At 39.1% G+C, this 21,994-nt stretch overlaps 1 protein-coding gene across 1 annotated transcript in view; it reads right to left on the bottom strand.

The window, feature by feature from the left end:
- LOC116057569 (UPF0606 protein KIAA1549L-like) overlaps positions 1-21,994 on the bottom strand; it is a 131,676-nt gene that overhangs the window by 84,854 nt on the left and 24,828 nt on the right. Inside the window, exon 5 of the mRNA XM_031310106.2 lies at positions 6,725-6,918. Within this exon, the coding sequence (XP_031165966.2) occupies positions 6,725-6,918 (194 nt within the window). The remainder of the gene's footprint in view (positions 1-6,724; positions 6,919-21,994) is intronic.

Here is a 21,994-nt window from a genome sequence, read left to right as displayed (position 1 = left end):
TGGATTGTACGTCCTTTTCGCAACCAGCAGAAGTACAGGGCAACGCACCACAGACGTCTGCAAAACGGACCGAATTAAGACAGAATGCCGCCAGTTACTTTTTTTTATTTATATAGGACAGCTGAAGACATGAAAGGGAGAGAGGGGGAACGGCACGCAGCAAAGGGCCGCAGGTTCGGCTCCGACCTGCGGCCCTTTGCGCTGCGTCGTGGAGTAAACCTCTATATATGGGCGCCTGCTCTACCAGGTGAGCTACCCAGGTGCCCCAGTTACTTTTTTTACCAGTTTACCATTTGTTGTGTAGGCTGTTTGTTGTGTGCTAATAAAGCTCTTTTTTTGAATGAACATCACGTTCCTGGCAATTTTTCCTTTCCTCAATAAATTCATGTCCTTGATGGTAATAGTCCATAGCATAACAATGACATGAATATACAACATAATAGCATATATATATATATATATATATATATATATATATATATATATATATATATATATATATATAGTGAGTTTTTGAGTATGTTAAGACCCTCAAAAAGACGATTCATTTGCTGGGAAAAAAAGAAAGAAGGAAGAATTCCTTCAGTTTCAATAGGGCCTTCGCTGCTGTCGGCGCTCTGGCCCTAATTAATAATTAATGTGATATTTAATGTGATGTGATATTGTATATGATGTTTTATTTAGCATAATTACATTATGTTGTTCTATCCTATCCAATATTTCCTATATTTCTAAGCAGATTTTCTATGCTGTATTCTGATAAAATGCCTCCCCCCTGACTGATTATTGGTCCCCTCCTGTGCCACCCCACTTAAAAAATCCTGGAATCGCCCCTGTAGCTGAGGTCGTGGTTCCAGGTAAGCCCCACTCAACCCACTGCCAGCCAGCCTTTCCTTTACTAGCACACCTATGTTAGGGAATGAACTGTTAGCCTATACATCTTACGAGTCGTTTGGAGTCGTTCTCGTAACAATATATACAGGTTGGTAAAGCTGATTATTGGACTATGCCAGCCCTTCCAGCATTTTTCTCTGTCATCATTGCTACACTGAATGGCTCCCTCTGGCATGGCTATAGCCATGGTTATAAATATAAATGTGTTTATCGTCCTCAAGAAGCAAAGCACAACTAATCCCACCTCTATTCATTTCCGTTTAGTGGTGTGTAAATATGTGGCACTGTCTTGTGTGTGTGTTTCAGAATTTGCATTTCTGTGAGAGGAGGAATGATGCATCTTATTTTGGCTCGAAACTTGCCAAAGGAAAGATGTCACCATTGAATGTGTGTGTGTGGGTGAAGATTCTAGTAGAAAATGTCTAGAAATGTAAGCTTTAAAAAATAGTTTTCATCATTTTTTTTCTAATGTTTTTTTATTTCATGCATAGCATAGATTATAACTCATAATCCTAGTTAAATCTATTGGGTAGTTAACCTTGAGTAGTTAAAAAGACAGCTAAAACTATATGGAAAAAGCTGTATCACTGTATTAAATGCCATGTTGAGACAAGTAGCATAAAACATGAAGATTATCAGCATCAAATGCGCCCTAAATTTCACAATATCCATCTTCCATCTTTGTAATGTTATCTCAGACATAAAGTGTCCAGTAAACCAGTGTAATTCACTTTAGGTTCTCAGTGCCTCTGAGGACAAATCTGTTCAGCTGATAGTTTAGGTCAGTACTAGGATTTGATGACTTTTTTTAAATAAGATAAGGATAGAGGTTCGAAGCTTGTAACTGATCGGTGGGTCTCGTCCCAGAGCATGCTTCCAAAAAGAATATGAAAACACAGACCTCTAAAAGAACTCCAATATCCTTCACTCAACTTTTGAAATAAAATTCTGTGTGACATTTTCTTACAGTAAAAGTAAGGTACCAACACTTCAACTGCTAAATTACGTTTGCTTCTCTAATGACTCATTATTATTATGTGTCAGGGGGACTTCTGACTTGTTTCTTCTAAAGACAATTTATTTTGCATACATTTTCTTTTCTTTCTTTTCTTGTAGATAATTATCTGCACACTACATAATAGATTTGTACGTCTTTTTTATTGAGTCAATCAGGTGTGCAGAATGTTGCAGCAAGAATAAAACCATCTAATTCAATCTGCATATTTAAATGTGTGCGGGCGCGAGCAGAGGCTTGACATTCAGTATTTTGCAGGGAGTATAAAATCCAATGCTGATAATTCTTGGTAATGAAAGGACAGTTTCTTTTTTACTGAAAATGAGGAGAAAATCATTCATCCAAAAATGTTATTTAACCACAGAATCACCTGGGCTTAATTAGGTGAATCTGGGTTTGTAATTTCCTGAATAAAAGACAAAACCCCTCTTGAAACAGCTATCCAATGGGTGTATCTGTATCTGTATTCAGATTTGATAAGGAAGTGGTTGAGAAAGCTCTATGAAATCATCTGGACTGCCTTATTCCATGCTATTTAAACTCCTCTATCTATATGTACTGTAGGAGTGTAGACGCTCACAAAATATACAAAATTACATATATAACATGGTATTTTAACTAAAATAAAGCGTAATGTATTTATTTTTATTCTGTATATTAATTTTATATTTATATTTTTATTGCTATTATTTTTATTTGCATATTTTTATTTTACATGTTTTTTATTGGATTTTATTTGTCTTTTTATACTATGTTTTGCATCTTTTGTCTTATTTTTTGGATTTTATTTGTAAATGTAAATTTGTAAATATTTATTTGAAAATGCCACAAACGTAATTTTCAAAACATTACATTGTCGTGCTTAAAGGCTTCACAATTGCACTTGCGTCCCACAGCCATCCCAAATTACATAATTGATAAATGATTCTCTCATTGGGAGTATAGGAGCGGGGGCTGGGGACACCCATACAATAGTTTTTTAGCCCTGTAAACTAGTTCAGCTGGTTGAAGGCTTGCTGTCGTGATGCTGACGTCTGCCCGTAGAATGCCAAAATTGACACAAGGGGGAGCACTAACTTTGTTCTAGGCAGCAACACTGACAAGGCTGCCTTTAGATGTGTCGGCAGACATTTTTTGTTAATCGGCCCCGCGAGTGCAGGCATCAGCCGATGCTGGTTATCTCAAAATGGCATTAATCACATTAGTCACCATAACCCTCTAAGCCATTTTTTTCCAATATTTGGGTCACCTGGTTTCCTTGTGTAATAATGATTGTATAACGTCAACCCTGTTGTATGCACAATAAAGTTATGGACAAAACGCTTTTTCAGAACAATCTGGGCTATCGAACAACTAAACGGAAATCAAATCTCACAGAAATGTCTTGAATTCACGGTGAGAATAATAATGAATGAGACTTTTGGAATTTGAGGATTGTTTTCCAACAAAAAAAATAACTGTAAGTAACACAAATAAAAATCTATTTAGTTTTTTACCCAATAAGTCCATACGGTTTTATCCAAAAAGTTAGTTTTGCCATCTCCAATGTATTTCCTGCCTGCTATGAGACATCAGGAGGCCAAATCACAATAATTTACACATCCAGGGCTACCTGATTGACCTGAGGCACTGCTCTAAGAATCTATGCAATATAAATTACAGCCTCTGATGGTTGACACACTCACCTGACAACATTCTGGGAGTCAATATGGCTGAAATAACCGTTCTGTTGTGACTTTACTGTTCTGGACTTATTGTGCAAAGTCTCAGAAAAGACATTGGATTTCCAGGCTGGATTACAAGGATGCTAGCTTGAAGCAATGTAAGAAATTGAGCATTACATAACAATAATAATTGATTTATGGATTCTGGATTCTGGATCTGTTATAGATTTATTGTACAAAGACACTGTAGTTTTCAGCTGGATTAAAAAGGTTCTGGAAGGCCTTCAATCGCATTAAAGTCCTCATTGAAACTGTGCATTTTTCTGCTTCTAAACAGAAAAAAGTTAGTCTCTACACTGTATTGATCTTGAGATATTGAAAATGACATCAAACCGGACGTGTTGATGTCAACGTCACATTTTATGTGGATATAAATGGATACTAACAGTTGCTAGACAGTGCAATATTTATTAATAGAGGAAAATGTGAGACACTTCAGTGTCCAGTGGCGAGTCTGTGTTCATATGAGATTATATAGCTAGCTCCATCGGGTCTAGCAGATCTGTCATGAGGCCTGATTCATTTAAATTGGTAGTGGGAATCATCTTGAGTAACGTGGGCATAGGAAGCATTGAAAATGTGGGTGGGACAATCTAACGGGAGTCTGGGTGTCCTCCCCCAGCTGCAACCTCTGGTGCTGAAAAATGAAGCTGATGATAACTTACCCATTTAAAATGTACTCTGACTTAAAGTTATGCATATTTAAGGGTGTTCCGCATAATTTTGCGTTTTTTTGCAGAACATCCATGGCTAATGCATAGGGGGCGGGTCAAACCATCACCAATCAAAAAGGAACTCTTTGCTGAGTTCAATGATACCTCACACAAGACTCTACCTTAAATGGTTCAAAAGCCATAAAAGGGGGCATGGCCTGAGTACATGGGCGTGGTTAAATTATAGGGGCTGGCTCAGTATCACAAGTAGACCACACATTCTAAGTTTCATGTAAATTGGTTGATTTGTCATGTAAGGCTGATTTCCTGTTGCCAGCGGGGGACGCTATGACCAAAAGTCAATATTGGCCTGTATATGTCCTCAGGCCTGGACTCTTGTTGATTGTGGGAAATTTCAAGCAGATATGACAATGTACACTGTAGTTACAGCCACTCTCTCGTTCATCCCTAAACACTCAAAATGGTCGGCACGCCACACCCACACCGTTGGATGAAAAGTTTTCCTTTTAATAACTTTTCATCTTTAAGGTGTTGAGATGGTACAGACCAAATTTGAAGTCTATCGGATGAAATCTCTAGGAGGAGTTAAAGTATAGCACCTTGACTTTTAGGTCTACTTCCTGTTGCCACTATGGGGCGTTATGACTTTGAGCCAATATCGGCCTGCATGTCGTCAGGGTTGGACTCTTATGAATCCTGAAAAGTTTCGAGCCAATTGGACAATGTACACTCAAGTTACACCCACTTCCTGTTTCGATGGCGAAACACACAAAATGGCCGCCCTGCCATGGCCATGCCCTATGACGAAAAGTTTTTCTTTTAATAACTTTTCATCTTTAACTTCTTGAGATGGCACAGACGAAATTTGAAGTTGATCGGATGAAATCTCTAGGAGGAATTCGTTAAAGTAGGACATGTGGAAATGGCCAAAATCGCACTAATTTCGAACTTATTTTAAAAAGTGGGTGGGACTTGCCCAATGCTGAGTAATAACCCCCTCAAGAACCTGCTGTGAGGTTCTTACATTTGTTGTCATCATTTCTGTCTATTTGTATCTAAAATATCTGGTGTCAAACCTGCAGTAAAAATCTGTTCTACGGTAATTTACATATTTGACCTGTTATAATTCACAGCCTCTTATTGCTTAAATGGAACCTTTCCAGCCAACCAGGACACACCACACATCCTTAGTTCTAAAAACCTAGTCATTTGCTTAATCCAAATTTGCATCTACATACATGCATTTTGTCTTCTTACTGTTTCCAAACAGCTTCTTGGACTTATCTTTAGATTATGTTAATCTGTCTGAGTCTGCACTGCTTACTGTTGGCTTTTCTTTGTCTTAACACTGAGATGCACAAACAAACACTGATGTCTGGTTCTGCTGAAAAGCTCGGGGTTGGGTTCACTGACTGATACAGCTTCTCAAAAACGTTGTGGTTCCTCTTTACAAGACTTTCAACTGCGAACAAACAGTATGTCTGATCAGCTAGTTATTTTATCCCTGTATCTGTGCAGAACCACATTGCTAAATGAGTGATTTGAATAAGCAGGCTGTGCCAACATCTACATTTGTAATGAATTATGAATTATGATGTCAGCAGTGTGATAGAAGTGACCTCTTCTCCCAGACTCTGAATGGCATCTATTACAGTTGTGTTTTAATGATGGTTTGTTCAAACACCAAACAGTAACAGCAAAGCAACATTTTCTCCCGCCAACTGTTAGTTGTTCTGTAACTTAAAAATGTTACAGAACAAATAGTTTAGGAGCTTTAGTTTGTCTTTAAATATGCATTTGGTGTTCTGTAATTGTACCTAATTATTGCAAACAATATTTGGATATGGTGGCACTGAGAGCTCAACATACTGCAAACCAAGAAAACATGCAAATAGACTCAACACAAGCAAATAAAACAATTGGTTCACCAATTTGACCACACATGTCCAGCATTTAGAAAACATCTTTACCAACTTGACGACAAACGAAAACATAAATTTGACGACACGTGCAGCATTTAGAAAAGCGCTGCAAGAAGTTCACAACACAATAGAAACCGGTACCAGTGCAGAGGTTGATTTAGGCCTTTATTTTTACAGGACAGCTGAAGACATGCGGCCGCTCCGTCAAGGAGTAAACTTCTATATATGGGCGCGCACTCTACCAGTTGAGCTACCCAGGTGCCCATATTTGAGTGGGCTATAGCCTGTAGTTTGTTATGTGCCGTTGGATCACACTTTATCCTGTCAACCCCGCAACCTTGGTTTTGTTTTTTTTGGGTTTTTTTGCATACATTGTATGATTAGCCGTAACAGTTTAAGGGTGAAATATCTCAAATGTGTGATGAAAAGATTATTGTTGTTTCAAGTTTGTCTCTTTTTATGCCCCCCAAAGCAAACAGCCAATAACTGTCTTACCCTCCTTTGTGTATGTCAGCAGATGGAGGCCTCTTGCTGGCTGTCCCATCCTGGTGGACCTTCTTATCCAATGACAGTGACAGTGGAGCATCTCGTACAGGCAGCCCCAGCACCAGTGTCTCCTTGGTAACGGAGATAGCCTTATCACCCGTTCGACCCATGTGCTTCTTGGCGTAGTCAAAGCCCTGGACAGGCTGGCAAGGAAAAGGAAAACACACACCAGAAGTCAGAAAACCATTTATTTTAACAAGATCAAAGCTACTGCAGCTTGTAGATCAATCCATTCAGGAACTGAATGCTGGAGCTGACATTTTCAAACCGATTGGCCAAGAAGATTAATTGCAGAATAACTCAGAAAGGTGTTCTTCCTGTGCTTATAAAATGGGCTTTTGTTATCAGTTTGCCTGTTGGATTGATGGACCAAAAGCAACTTGATGCATCAAAACAATCAGCGTTTTTTTTAAGAAAAAAAACACACATGCAATGACAACAAAAGGCAACACAACATTCTGTAGGATTCCACAGTACAGTTTTTAAGCTTTACTATGTCATACAAGCTGACAAGTGCTATGTAATTTACGAGCCACAATAACAAGCAATGAGTGTTAAAGCAGGCACAAAACAAAAGCATTTACACCATGATGTATGTTTCAAAGCAAAGCAAAGTATAGCAAACTGTAGCTGAAGATAGTCTCAAAAACGTTTGGTCACAAGATAAATTCAACAATCAAAGCACACAACAGATGCACATACTGTGAATGTTATTTGCCAAGACATTTTTGAGAAAATGCTACATTACAATTTCTCCTGAACATCTTCATGTTTGTAGAAATTCAATTCAAGAGTTGAAGCTCAAGAAATGTATCCCACTTCCCTAAAATAAGACCCTGTAGACTCACAGTTTTTGCAGCTGTTAGTGTGACCGTTTGCCTATGATAGAACAAGGACGTTAGCCTACTACTTTATGCAAATACTGTTTACGAAGAAATTATTTGATTATAATGATTGCTGTATAAAAACAAGTTCTCTATTGTAACATAATTCTGTCTGGTTATTGCAGAGATGGGGGGCGCCATCAAAAATGAATTTAAAGTAACTATATGTAAATGTTTCTGAAACTGTAATTTTTCATCTGATGATCATAAATGACCTGCAACAGTAAACGAGACTAACAGCAAAAAGAACGCTGCACCTCCAGTCACCAGTCCGTCAAGCTCCTGAAGTTCGCGGATGACACTCATTGGACTCATCTCTGGTGGGGATGAGTCCGCCTACAGGTGGGAGATTGACCACCTGGTGACCTGGTGCAGTCAGAACAACCTGGAGCTAAACGATTTGAAGACAGTGTAGATGGTTGTGGACTTTAGGAAGGACGCAGCCCCACCCTCCCCCATCATCCTGGGTGACTCCACAGTCAACATTGTGGAGTCCTTCTGCTTCCTGGGCTCCATCATATCCCAGGACCTAAAGTGGGAGCTGAACATCAGCTCTGTCATCAAAAAAGCCCAGCAGAAAATGTACTTCCTGCGGCAGCTGAAGAAGTTCAACCTGTCAAAGACAATGATGGGGCACTTCTACACTGCCATCATTGAGTCCATCCTCACCTGCTCCATCACCATCTGGTACGCTGCTGCCACTGCTAAGGACAAGGACAAGGGCAGAGTGCAACGCATCATCCGCTCTGCTGAGAAGGTGATTGGCTACAATCTGCTGTCTCTCCAGGACCTGTACATCTCCAGGACGCTGAGGCGGGCAGGAAAGATTGTAGCCAATCCCTCTCACCCCGGACACAAACAGTTTGAACCCCTCCCCTCTGGCAGGAGGCTGTGGCCCATCAGGACCAAAACCTCACCCTCTGCAGTCAGCCTTACCAACAAGGCCCTGGTCCCCCACTGTCACTATCACTGACACTCAACCCCCCTCCCCCTCCCACCTCCACCCCTAGTCACTACACTTAGCACTAACCTTCATTCTGGACTATACATCTGCCCTTGCACATATTATATACTATATTTGCACATTCTGCACTCAAGCCATTCAGCCTCTTTTTCCTTATGCAACAATTATTTTCCATGCATATATTTGTTTCTGTATTTATTGTTTATTTCATATTAATGTTTAATATGTTCGTTTGGTTGTTCATGTATGCACCATTCACCCAGGAAAATTCCACATAAGGGTAACTTTTTCTGGCAATAAACCCTTTTCTGATTCTGATTCAGATTTTTATATAGGTTTCATTTAGGGCTGCACAATTAATCGCAATTTAATTGAAATCGCAAAATGGACTAGTGCAATATCTAAATCGCATAGGGGGCGCAATATTTGTTAAAGGCAAAACATGTGTCAAACCATTCTAAATTAAGTATTCTGCATAGATGTCCCAGCCTACAAATCCTATCCTACAGACTAAAGAAAAAAATCGCACCATAATCATTTTAGTTTTAATATTTTTTAATGGAAATCAGAATAATGATACAAAAATGAACATTTCGTGAACCTTATCGCAATCACAATATCAGTAAAAAATGATCACAATTAGATATTTTCCTCATATCGTGCAGCCCTAGCTTCATCCCGGGTCCGATTTTTCCCGCAAAGCCTGTGTTAGTAAGTATCCAGCCAGGTAAAAGGGTAGCAGGAGATTTTTTATATAGTCCTAATTGTATTTTAATTTTATTTCAGAAGTTATCTGTTGTAGTTATGGCTGATACTGGGGCAGGGCATTCACAGAAAAAAGGAAATTAAATTAAGAACTCAGGTATGTAATATGTATGTCAGGATACATCCAGGCTAAGTTACCGTATGCAACACTTGAAATGCAATAATGAATCTATAACGTATTTTCTGTCTGAGCAAAACATTCATCGCAACTATATAACCTAACTCAGTAATACGGTGGGCTACAGCACCCAAAAGAAAAGACCTTTACGACAGCAGGAGTGGTAAAATCACTACCGCTTTTGTCCAAAGTGGCCGCTGGAATCAGTACAAACTGAAAGTTACACATAGCCACTTTAATAAAATGAATTTCTGTCTATTTGGGTACTATTTTCCCCCCCAAAAGAAAAACACAGGACATGTGATTTGCTGCAGCAAAACATAAAGAAACAGTTAATTTCAGTTTCACCAAATAAATTGTGAAAATTTGCTTAATTTTATTTTACAACATAAAATTATAAAAGTATTAGTTATACTAATCAGTAATGCATCAGTAATGCAGCATGATGCAACGCTGTCCTTCACCATACTTATATATATATATATATATATATATATATATATATATATATATATATATATATTTCAGCAAACTGTAATGCATTTTGAAGAAAGATGGACTCACCATTACTGTAAGTTGACAGTAACTCTGATCTGATCAACAGCAAAATCAAGTGTAGCATTTAGATTTTCAGCTTTCCAGCTGAAGCGCTGGGCAGTTGAATGTACGACGGAGTTGCTCACAGCTTACAAGACGTGGTCTCCGGAATGTTAAAGAAAAATGTGTTGTTTCAATTTCAGATAAAGGTAATTTGATGGACCCCCTACAGTAAAATCAGTCTCCGACATGGCTGGACTAATGAAAAAGTTGAAAAATAAAAACATAATAAAGATTAAAAGCACCTTCAGAAGTGAGGGGTTTTGGCATAAATAGACAAAGAGAAAAAGGTAAAAAAGATGGGTTTTGCTAAAGCCTCCAAGGCCTGGACACATTCTGTGTATTATTAAATACATTTTAAATTAAGGAATAAAGAACGAGAGAAAAAAAGAAGACAGAAAGTCCTTTTTTAGGTTACACAACTAAGCAGACAAATCCCAGATTTTTTGCCTTCCCTTTTCTATTTTGAGCGGCTCTAAAATGGGACGCCTAATGCATTTGATGATGCATGCTAAATTCTGAGTGCATGTGAGGTCAGGCAGCGTGGGCATCTGGATGATGGCATTGTCAATAATTCATCAGAAATACACACCGCATTGCCATCAGCGAGTTCCAACACAGTGTCGGGAAATTAATACATGCTTATAAAGAACACACACGCACATTAGAGAGTGAATGGGGATATGCGCATTCTCACCATGGCATTAATATATAGATTGATATTGCGTGTATGTGCACGCACCTTGTAGAAGTTGAAGTGATGTATGATGACAGTTGTGACTCTATTGTGTGAAAGATGTATGGAGAGTGCAACATTAGTTCGCCTATGGCCTCATGCTGGTTCTGAAGTGTTCAGTGTGTGTGTGTGTGTGTGTGTGTGTGTGTGTGTGTGTGTGTGTGTGTGCGCGTGCGCGTGTGCGCGTGTGTGTGTGTGTGTGTGTGTGTGTGTGTGTGTGTGGAAAAAAATGTTGTGTCTGGGGTGCACATTGTCAGTAAAAGATGCGTCATTCTGTGGCTGGTGGGTAATGGATGTCATGCATGGAGACAATATAGATTCTCAGAAATGACATGCCAAGGGGTGTAACCTTGAAAAGTGCGCCTGACATTTCACGACTCGTATTTTACTGCACTGTTTTAAAAAAAAAATAAAAATCTTTCTCTGCCTGTTCTTTTCACACTCACATATCTTTCTGCCTCTTCTTCCTTTGTAAACATTCTCTTTATTCTATCTTTACTATCTCCGCCACCATCTCTCCCTCTCTTTCGCTGTCCACTGACAGCATATTGACTTAACAAATGGCCATCTTTCATCTTGGTTAGGTAGCTCCGTTCAGTTTAATGAAGACTTTGGCGGGGACAGAACTTGTGGTACGGCGTGAGCCTCTTATCAGTCAGTCAGAGATACAAGGTGGTTTTCTCCATATCCATTTAGAACATTGATGGAGTAAAAGAGCAACACAGAAGAGAGAGAAAGACAGCGAAACAGGGTCCAACCATTTCTTTTACTAAAGTGACTGCGCGCAAGACCCCGCTGCAACACCAAATTATCCACTTATTTTCCTTGCCTGCACTATCAAACTGAAGCTTCTCCTCTTGTCTAATTTTAACTCAGAGCAACAGCCAACAGCAGCTTGATAAGGTACAGCAGATGGATGAGATATGCTCTATTCCCCTTGCAGCCATATTGATTTAGATTCAGCTCAAGCAGGGCGAATAGTGGAAGCGTACCACAAAGCTGCATGCAAAAAAACTTACATTTAAGAAGTAAAATAAAACACACAGCAGGTTAGACTAGGGCTTGCATCATTATGGTGTGGGTATGGGACATGATGCAGCAAAATGCAAAATAACTTGAACACCTTACAAATGAAAAATGGATTGCCTTTACTTTTATTGATTCCACCTATATTGTAATCCACATGGAAGCCAGCTATCTGTTGCTTTCACGCCTATACAAGAAGGCTCAGAGGGAGTAAAAGCCATTTTGAAGAATGTTTCAGCTGTACAGCAGACGTGCTGAGTGATGAAGTCAGCCGGACTCTGCAAAATCCCTCTTTAATGCTTAAACACAGATGCAGACCTAATATAAACCATTGATGGAGTCTATTATTTTGCTTTGGTCTGGTTAGTATTCAAATGACACCTGGCATTAAGGTTTAAATACACACAGAATGCACTGTGATCAGACACTGCGGTCGGATCATTCAGACCACACTGAAGGTTTTCTGGCTCGCATTGTGATCATGTCAGTCAAGTCTAAATGCAATTAGTACAGGGTGACTACATTTTTAGGGGAAAAAGCAATTTGAAAGGTCATCTAACTCCGCCACTTGCTGCTAACTTAAAGAAAGCCCAACAAAAGCTATGAGCAGTAGCAGTAGTTATCAAGTCTTCCTTCCAAAAAGTGATTTAAAAATGAATGACGTCCATCCATGGCATTGCTTCCACTGACCAGGGATGTGCTATAGTTCACAAGTCTGCCAGCAACCTAATTTGCACATTGAGATCTAACTAAAATGCAGAATCGAGATAGAGTGCTCATTGTAACGTCCCTAAATAAGCAGACGATGAGACGTAAGCTAGTTTTTGTTGCAAATTTATTTCTTACCTGAACACAGGCTACTGTGAGCCATAGCTGATGCCAAAACAATAAATTAACTGTTGTAAACACTGTTAAATGTATGGCCTATTTTAATTAGTTGAAATAGCTCGCTAGTGTCCTATCCCAAAAACTACAGTAACTTCTTCCTTCCTAGCAAGAATAACAACACCCAATTTAATAACTGCGCACAAGTTAGATAATTATCTTTTGTGAACAAGATAAAAATATATCACCTTTTGGGACTTTAGGGGCTCCGTACATAATTAAGACTATAGAAGTTTGAAAAACAGGCTACTTCAATTCTTTAAAGGGACATACATCTAAAAAAGAAAATTCAGAACCTTTGCTTTACAGTACAAAATTCCCCTGTTTAACTAAGCTCAGCTCAACACTGATGAGTGCCCCCCCTCTCTTACACTGCAATCACCTTTAGGAAGGGATCGATGTGTGTATCCTGGTGGCTTAGGGGTCTAAGATGCTGACCACGTTATTACAACGTCCCCAGTATGGGTACAGCTGGGGGCCTTTGTTCTATGTAAGCCTCTGAATTCCTATCACATCTGTGATGGTTGGGACATTTTGGTTACCTGTTTCTGTTGCCTGTATTATTTATTTCTGTATGTTCCTTGTTGTTATATATTTTATTCTGTAGATTTATGCCTTGTTTTGTAGGTTTCCTGTTTTTGTGTTTATTCTGAATTGTGTATGTTCTGTTATTCCTGTGTCCTCTGTCCTCCCTGGTGTTTAGTGTTGTGTCATGTTTCTGCGTTTAGTTGATGTCATGTTTTCTGTCTGTTGTTCCTGTTCCTGTTTTATTTTGATAGTCTGTTTTCTGTCTTGTCATGTCTAGGTTTACTCTCTGTTTCCCGCCTTTGTTGATTACCCTGCCCCGCCCTGATGTGTTTCACCTGTTGTATCACCTGCCCCTCATTTGTTCATTACCTCGTGTATTTAACCTCTGTGTTCCCTTTTCCTCTTGTCAGATTGTTCTGTGTCTTCGCCCGGTCAGTCTGTGTCCTCGTGCCGTGAGTTTCTGTTCCTCGTACTTCTTGTTTGGTATTCAGTCAGTTTATTTCAGCCTTGTGCCTTTTTTGCATTTTCCCTGGTGTTTTCCAGTCGCTGTACTGCCGTTTTTTGTTGAATAAATCCTTGTGTTCTACCCTCTGCCTGCCTGCCTACCTCCCTCTGCGTTTGGGTCCACTATTCTCCTCACTCCCCGTAACAACATCTCTGTGTTTACTATCTAAGAAAGTCAAAATCACAGCTAATATGGACAGCAGGACCAATTACAATGACCTGTAACTCTTTCAATGCACATGTGGGCATGTAAGCCTTGTATTAAGATAGACTTGAAAACATTTTAATCTATGCTTTAATCACATTGCTACAAGCTTTTCCCAAACAAATTCCTGTTTTAAATATTTATCTCATTTGCTCACTACTTGGGATTGGAAGAGGGTAAATACAGCTGTGGATAAGAACAGTGATTGTAGCCTCACGGCACCATTTGTGAAATCTCATATTTCGGGGCTCTTTAATATTTGATGAGCTCTCTCGTAAAAAAAATATTATTACATACTGTTATGTTAAATGTTTATGAATGATTGTAAAAACAAACAAAACCTTAGAACTTTTTTGTTTATATAATACTATAGTATAAGAAGATACAGTAAAGCAGGGACAACACAGACACATCATGTACATATATTTGGGGGTGTTTACACCCTGTTGTGCTTTGGTGTCACACCAGCTCCATTACTCCATTACAAAAATGTCCTGTAATCCATCCATCCCTCACTTTGCCTCTCGAGGGATGAGGACGGGAAAGGCTGGACCAAAATAACCTGCAAATCAACAACAGTAACCACCGGCGTGGCCTCGGTATGATTCTTTGTAATTCAAACTGTTCTAGCATTTTTTTTTATCCGTTGTCTGTGGCCATTGCTCTGCTTTGGGTCTAGCCATAATAAAGTATATAATCCAGTGGAGAACCTTACATAAATAGAATTACCGCCTTGCAGTTGTATGCCTCCGCCAACCTGTCAAGTCGCAGTTTACATCCATGTCTGTCCAGACTCACATAATTTATGTAGTGAAGACTTTGAAGCAATTTAATAAAAAAGGTATTAAGTGTATTTTTTTGGTGAAACGTGGATGCTTCACACACAGAAGCACAGAAGATCCAAACAATCAACACAGTTTCAAGGTGGGCACCCAAGATTAGTGTCACCAATCAATATCCGACCAAATGTGAAACATTGTCACAATTTCCCCTTCTGTTCCTGAGTTATGGCGTTAAATAATGGCATGAAAAGTGTTTTTGCAGAACATTATTATGAAGTTGATCGTTGACCTTTTGGACATAGAAGTTATCACCTCATCATTTTATCCTATTAGACATTTGTTTAAAATGTTGTCATAATTAGAGTGGGAATTCTTGAGTTATGGCCAAAAACCCATTTTGCAAAGGCCACAGTGACCATGACCTTTGACCTCCAAAATCTAATCAGTTCATCCTTGAGTCCATGTGGACGCTTGTGCCAAATTTGAAGAAATTCCCTCTAGGGGGTCCTGAGATATCACAAGAATGGGATGGACGGACAGACCTAAATAAGTTGGGTTGGGGGTCCATGTAGGGTTCCTGCTGAGCCACTGTGGGATGAGAGTGGCTTCATTTAAGCAGACAAAACGAAGGGGAAAGGAACTGACAGAGAGGCAGTCTAGGCTGATGACACAAACTTGAGTCACTTTTTATAGATGCTACAAAATAAAAATATATTTGTTTACACCCTTATTACTGTATAGTTATTCACCTTTCCTCACTGCCTCCTCCTCTCTCCTCCTATTGATCTCCCATAGCCAATGAGGATGGAGGAATAAGCAGGGGCGCAACTACCCAGTGTCAGAGGGGTATGCAGCAACAATATTGCCCCCCCCCCCAAAAAAAAACAACAAACAACAAAAACAACAAAAACAAATGAATAAATACATAAATAAATAAGTGTGCTGGACAACATCATGTATGGGCTTTAAATAATAAAGGTTTATTTTAAAGTATATCAGCCACTGTAGACCTACCATAATTATAAATTATACATGGTATATATAATAAATAAATTATACATGGTATAATATATATAGGATATATACGTATCAGGGCTTGACATTAACGGTTGCCCAGTTGCCCTTGGCAACCAAATTGTGAAAAGTGGCAACCTAATCATCACCCCTGGTTGCCCCCATGGCAACCACATTATTGTAGCCCACTTTTTTCGTGTACTTTATTTTCATTACAATAAATAAATCATTATTGATGGCATTCGAGCATATGCGTTGCAGATGTTAAAATTTGTGTTCTGATTTGTTTACTACGTCCCTGCTGTCAGACATAGGCTAATTGTTATATTTCCCACATGCGCAGGGTTTTGATACAGAAATGCATTTTTCATTCACAATGGCAAGATTAGCCTAATGCCTATAACAAAACATGTTCCACACACATCCACATTCTCCTCCAATTCCTCCTCAGTGGCTTTCCATCTCTGTCAGCACTATTTTTTCCCCAAAAAGGACACAGTGAATAGGTTGTTCAACAGAACTTCAAACCATATTGGACATTTAGTTTTGTGTGGTCTAACTAATAGAACTCCTACCTGATGTCATCACTGGTCTCACCTCTACTTGATGCCATCGTGGACCTCATGTCTGTCTCATTCACTCCTTGCCTGTGTTCTTCTCCACTAAGACATATTGTCAAACAAACATTATGTAATATATTTTCCATATTAGTTTTAGTTAATAATATTAAGAAATTAATTTGTTGGTATCAAGTGGCTCCCCCTACACTTCCACCTAATGTTAGACCTACCTGTTGCCTTCCCCTGTCTTTCCTGATCCACCATCCTCACACCTGAATGAAATGAACTCACTGTTAAATCTAGCAGCCTAAATTCAATTCTTAAATCAACCTAGTGATGGCATCAGATAAGACAACTATTATGCAGTAAGGTTGTGCTGCTGTTGAAATTACATTCACATTTTGGATTTTAAAAAGTACAAATATGGAGAGCCACTTAGCACATACCTTTAAAGAGAGAGAGAGAGAGAGAGAGAGAGAGAGAGAGAGAAAGAGAGAGAGAGAGAGAGAGAGAGATGTGACCCTGTAATTACAGCTTTCATGTCACCCAACCAAGGTTATTATAGTTTTGCATTTTTCATTAGTTTTTATTTTTATTTCGTTTTGACTTTTTGTTTTAATTAGTTTTTAAAGCGGGTTTGCTAGTTTAGTTTTTATTTTTTGAAAATGCTTAGTTTTAGTTTAGTTTTTATTAGTTTTAGTCTTAGTTTTTTTGTAATATGGGTTATTTGTCAGGGGATTCAAAAAGATCAGAAAAAGCATTGTGTAATAATAACTCAACAAAAACATCATACAATTTTAGAAATATGTATTCACAATGTATTCAACAATAACACCAGTACATAAAATGTAGCCTACATATGGTCATAAATATGTAAACAGTCTACACAAGACGCAGTATGTGCAAAATGTGTAAGTGACGTGTTCCAGGAAAAAAACTAAAATAGCCAACAGACTAAAGAAGACATACATGAACAGGTGTTTTCAACTTTGGTTTGAGTAAAGTGGCGAACTTTTAGAAGTCAATCGAGTCACACAGTTGTGTAGACATATCAATCCACATATTAACCCACGCTTCCTCCCGCTTTTGGTGCTCCTGCATATTTACTAAACAGCAGCTATCGGGTCGCCGGTGAAAGCCCTCCTGTAGTGTTCTCTCTCCTGTCTCCTGTCTCCGTCCTGTATCCATACATCAATACCCTGTACCCATACATCCATGCCCGTAACGTTGCCGGGGTTAGCTTCTGTTTCAGGGAAAGGGGGCTTTGCTTTCTCCTTTACCTTGTTAAGGTAAGCTAGGTTAGCCTCCTAGCTTGTGTGCGCTTCTCAAATGTACTTTCAAATTCGTGTGAATTTTCCCTGTAATAAATTGTCCACATAGTTTAGCACCTTCCACTGCAAGGCGCTTTTATCTGACACAGTCATAATCAAATAGGTGCTGCTTTCTTCCGACTTTCGGTACCGCTATGATGCCAGGCGAGAGGCACGGAGCCACGGACATGTTGTGTTCAATTTGACGTGGAATGTCGGAATTTCTGGATTCCCAGTCGGAAACTATACATGTCTACGGGAAATGTCATGGTCGGAGAGATATAACATTATTTGCTCTATGAAAGATCGACAAAGACGAAAACTAAGGACATTTACTCCATAATTTAGTTTTGCAAACAGACATTACAGTTTTAGTTTAGTTATCGTTTTTTTGTAATGCCTCGTTTTTATTTTTATTTCAGTTAACGACAATGTTTTTTCCCACCTAGTTTTCGTTATTTCGTTCGTTTTCGTTAACGATTATAACCTTGCACCGAACAGATGTAACTATAGCCTGTATGTCTGACAGCACAGCTAACATGAACAGCTAATGGTAAAACAAAATGTATTAATGATTCCATGGTAAACCAGAGTTATTGCATAAGTTATGTTTTCCAGCTTCTTGTCATTTATTGTGCATGCTACCTTATATTTACCAGTTGTTATTTTACCTTAATGAAATTGAGATATGTCATGCATGGGATTGGTAGCATAGGGTTTAACCAAAATTTAAATGTAGCTATCAGCAACATCTGTTTGCATTAAGCCTAACCCCAACCAATCGAGCTGCTATTGAAGGGCGAGTCTTGGCGTGGCCATAGTAGGATTTGTAAATTGCCCCCCGCTTCCTCTTCTATGTCAAAATTCTATGATGGAATCTTATGAGATAGGGTGCCTACTCTAGCATGTTAGTCCTCTAAAATGTTATATAACATGGAAATGCAAAAATATGAGGAAATGCAGAAATTATTTAGAAACGCACAACAGCAGCTACATATAGAAAATACCAAAAAAAAAAATAATAATTTTTTTAACCATCGCTTGGCGACCCCCATGGTGCTGCGCCCCTATGCGCCACATATAGCACATACCCACTTTTTGCGCCACTGGGAATAAGTCATGTCGACAGCACAGTAGCCACATGCACATATTTACCCAGCAACAGCAGGCAGCACATACAGAAATAAGCAGCCAACACAACAGCTGTCCATGAGTGACTGTCAGTCAGTCAGTCAGTCAGTCAGTCAAAATCAGCAAACAATGCCGTAAGTTATACATTCAGTATTGCAATAAGTAATTCAGTCAGTCATTCAGTCAGTAATCCACCGAACCACTGTCTAGTGAATACCTGGTGGTGGTAACTGCCCTCCCTTCGATACGAGGTCTAAACAGGGAGAAAGTCGAGGGACAAGGTCAGGAAGGGGTTAATATAATAACAGAATAGAATAGAGTAGAATATGATAGGATTTGATAGTATAGAAAGAAGTGACATATTTTTACCAGCTGTGACAGAGCTGGTATTGTTTTCACCTGTGTGTTTGTGTGTGCTGCATCATCGCAAAATGTGGTCCTGGAGACATCTAATGTAGCAGGAACTACTAAAGTGGTTTTGAATACTTTGCCAGGTGTTTATATGTCTGTCTGCTGCCAAATTTTGGTCACCACATTAGCGTCACAACCGTGCAAGATAGTCACAAAACTTTACAGATGTGTAGTTGACATCAAAATGAAGGCAGAGTTCAAAGATGGATGGTCCGAGCAAGGGCACTGGAAGTAGGGGGGTAGGAAGTATTGTCAACAAATCTTATGAAAAGACCAAAACCAACAATGTGTTAGTGTTTACACTTAGGGAGGTCAAAAATCAATCAGGCACGTCACAAACAAACAATAATTTCATTTCTTTAAAAGGCTCAGTGATTTCCTAAAACAGCTTGGGCAGGCACTTACTGTAGGTTTTAGCAAACATTACTCAAACCGGAGTAAATTGTGTATTTGCCAGGGACTGCTCTAGTAGTATTTATGACAACCGGCCGGCGGTCATATTTCAATTTCATATTTCAATGTCAGTTACAGTCATGGAAAGATTGTAACAGGTGACAGTACGGCCCTGAGCTGTGCTGGCCTGGCTCTCACATCCACAGACAGTGCAAAGCGGAGCTGTGGCCCGGCCGTCAGACTTAGCCAATTTAATACTGTCAATTTAAGCGGCCAAATGGCCCCTCCAAACTTGGACTGCTTCATGTTTTGTTAAATCTGATTGGCTCAGTCTGACCCTCGGCAAAGAATTTCTAATAAGGGAAGAAGTTGCACTCTCTCGTTACTTCCGGCTTCTGAACTGGTTGCAGTTCCACCAGAGTTCCATATAGGGGGCACTCACAGGCCAGTGCAGAATGAATGGGACTCTATGGAGCTATACCGCTCAAAATCCACTTTTCTCAGGATATAATTTTTTGTCTAGTAATTTGAATGTTGCATTCGAAAGGGGAGGCTAAGAAAATACACACTGCTGGGTGTTAGATTTTTTTAAAGTGGCTTTTTTGTTCTAAAAAGCCTTTTAAAATGACGTCATACACATATATGGCCAGAGATACTGCTTTATGGCAAGCTCTGAGTTGCTTCCTTTTTTCTCTCAAGGCATCGACAACACAGCTAACAGGTAAGGCTCTCCCTGTCAATACAAGTGCTAGAAAGAGGTTTGCTAATATTTTAAAGACCACGCCGACATATTCACTCTGACATTCTGGTTCTGCTACGGATGCCATCAAGCGGGATCTCCGATCGTAATCAGTCCTTCACTGACCAATCAGCATTCATTAGCAGAATGCTAGCGTGTTATGGGCAACAACGACTCAACCTGTAAGAAATCGAAAGGACATAAGTACTCGTTCATTCAACTTTTGACCTATAATCCATGTTGAACTTGCAAAAACTACAATCAAATCTGAGATTTCTCAACGACAATTAGGCAAAAGAGACAAATTTAGCCGTCTAGCTCCATAGAGTCCCATTCATTTTGCACTGGACTGCAATCACCCCCAGTGGAACTCTGGTGGAACTGCAACCAAATTCGGTACAATTGGGTTTAATAGGGAGTGGAACGGCTTTCCGTTAACAACATCAGACTCTCCTTATACCACAAAGGCTTAGTTTTATTTGTTTTACATCTGTATTACATTAGGTAGTATTATTACTATTAAAATTTCTTCCAGAAAATGTTATAGGTGAGCACTTCATGTGCTCTCATTAAAGGCCGCTCCATCCCAAAGTCTCGGGCTGATTTTTTGTCCCAGTACATCCCTGGACAGCAGGACAGCGTTTGTGGGATTGACTCAAAAATAAATGAAAGTGCACGTGTTCACGGTACTTTAAAGGAACATGTCGGCCATTGCAACAGCGTGGCCCATTAGTATGTTTTGACAATGGAGCTCTATGGCACATAGGAATAAGATATATCAGGCTTTAGATTCCCACAATCTAGATCAATTCATAGTTGGTTTTGGTCTTTTCATGGGATTTGATGATAACCAGTACAATGTAGAATATCACCATTCTTATCCTTTAATCACCCCTCAGAGAAGCCACAGGGGAACACATGTTTTACACAAACTGTCTATTTTAAACATTCATAGTTTATTGGAGAGTTTCGATGGAAAATAAGACTTAACATGCTCAACTCACATTGAAACTTAGAAGACTTTGAAGACTGGGTGCTGGATCCTACATGTGGATAATAATATATAAAGGTACTTTGAAGAACACTCCAATAATAGTGTTTTATTGCCATGTAATCAAAGCAAAAATGTTAAAAAGTAAACAATTTTACTGGCAGTAAAGACTTGAAACAAGTTAACCTCCCTGCGAAATATTTCATAATATTGATCATAATATATAACCATTTTAAAACTATATTTAAGGATCTCTTCAATATAAATCAGTTTCCAGTATCTGTATATTACAGACATATTATCACAGAATTTTCCCTCAAATTCTTTGTGTGAATCTATCAGAGAGCAAACGACTCACACCAGCTCTGTTTAGAATGTCTGAGAGAAACACCAGATAACGAAGAGCACAGCTCAAAGCCACTGTTATACAAAGACAACAAATTTAATTTTCCACAGTCAATTCCCTGTGAAGTCTATCCATTGTAACATTTTTTATATAAAATCATTGACATTGACAAACCCACAGCCAGTGTGGTCTAGAGATAACGTTATAGCTTGCACAGCCAATAGTGGTCAGCTGGCATTAAACATGCTAACAGATTAACTCGGTAGTAGTAGAGCTAGCTCGGCTAACCCCCACGGTCACATAATCATTGCCTTGCAAGTTATAGAGGTG

The sequence above is a fragment of the Sander lucioperca genome, chromosome 7 (assembly GCF_008315115.2).
Source record: "Sander lucioperca isolate FBNREF2018 chromosome 7, SLUC_FBN_1.2, whole genome shotgun sequence".
Lineage (NCBI taxonomy): Eukaryota > Metazoa > Chordata > Actinopteri > Perciformes > Percidae > Sander > Sander lucioperca.
This window is presented reverse-complemented; position numbering and strand designations above follow the sequence as displayed.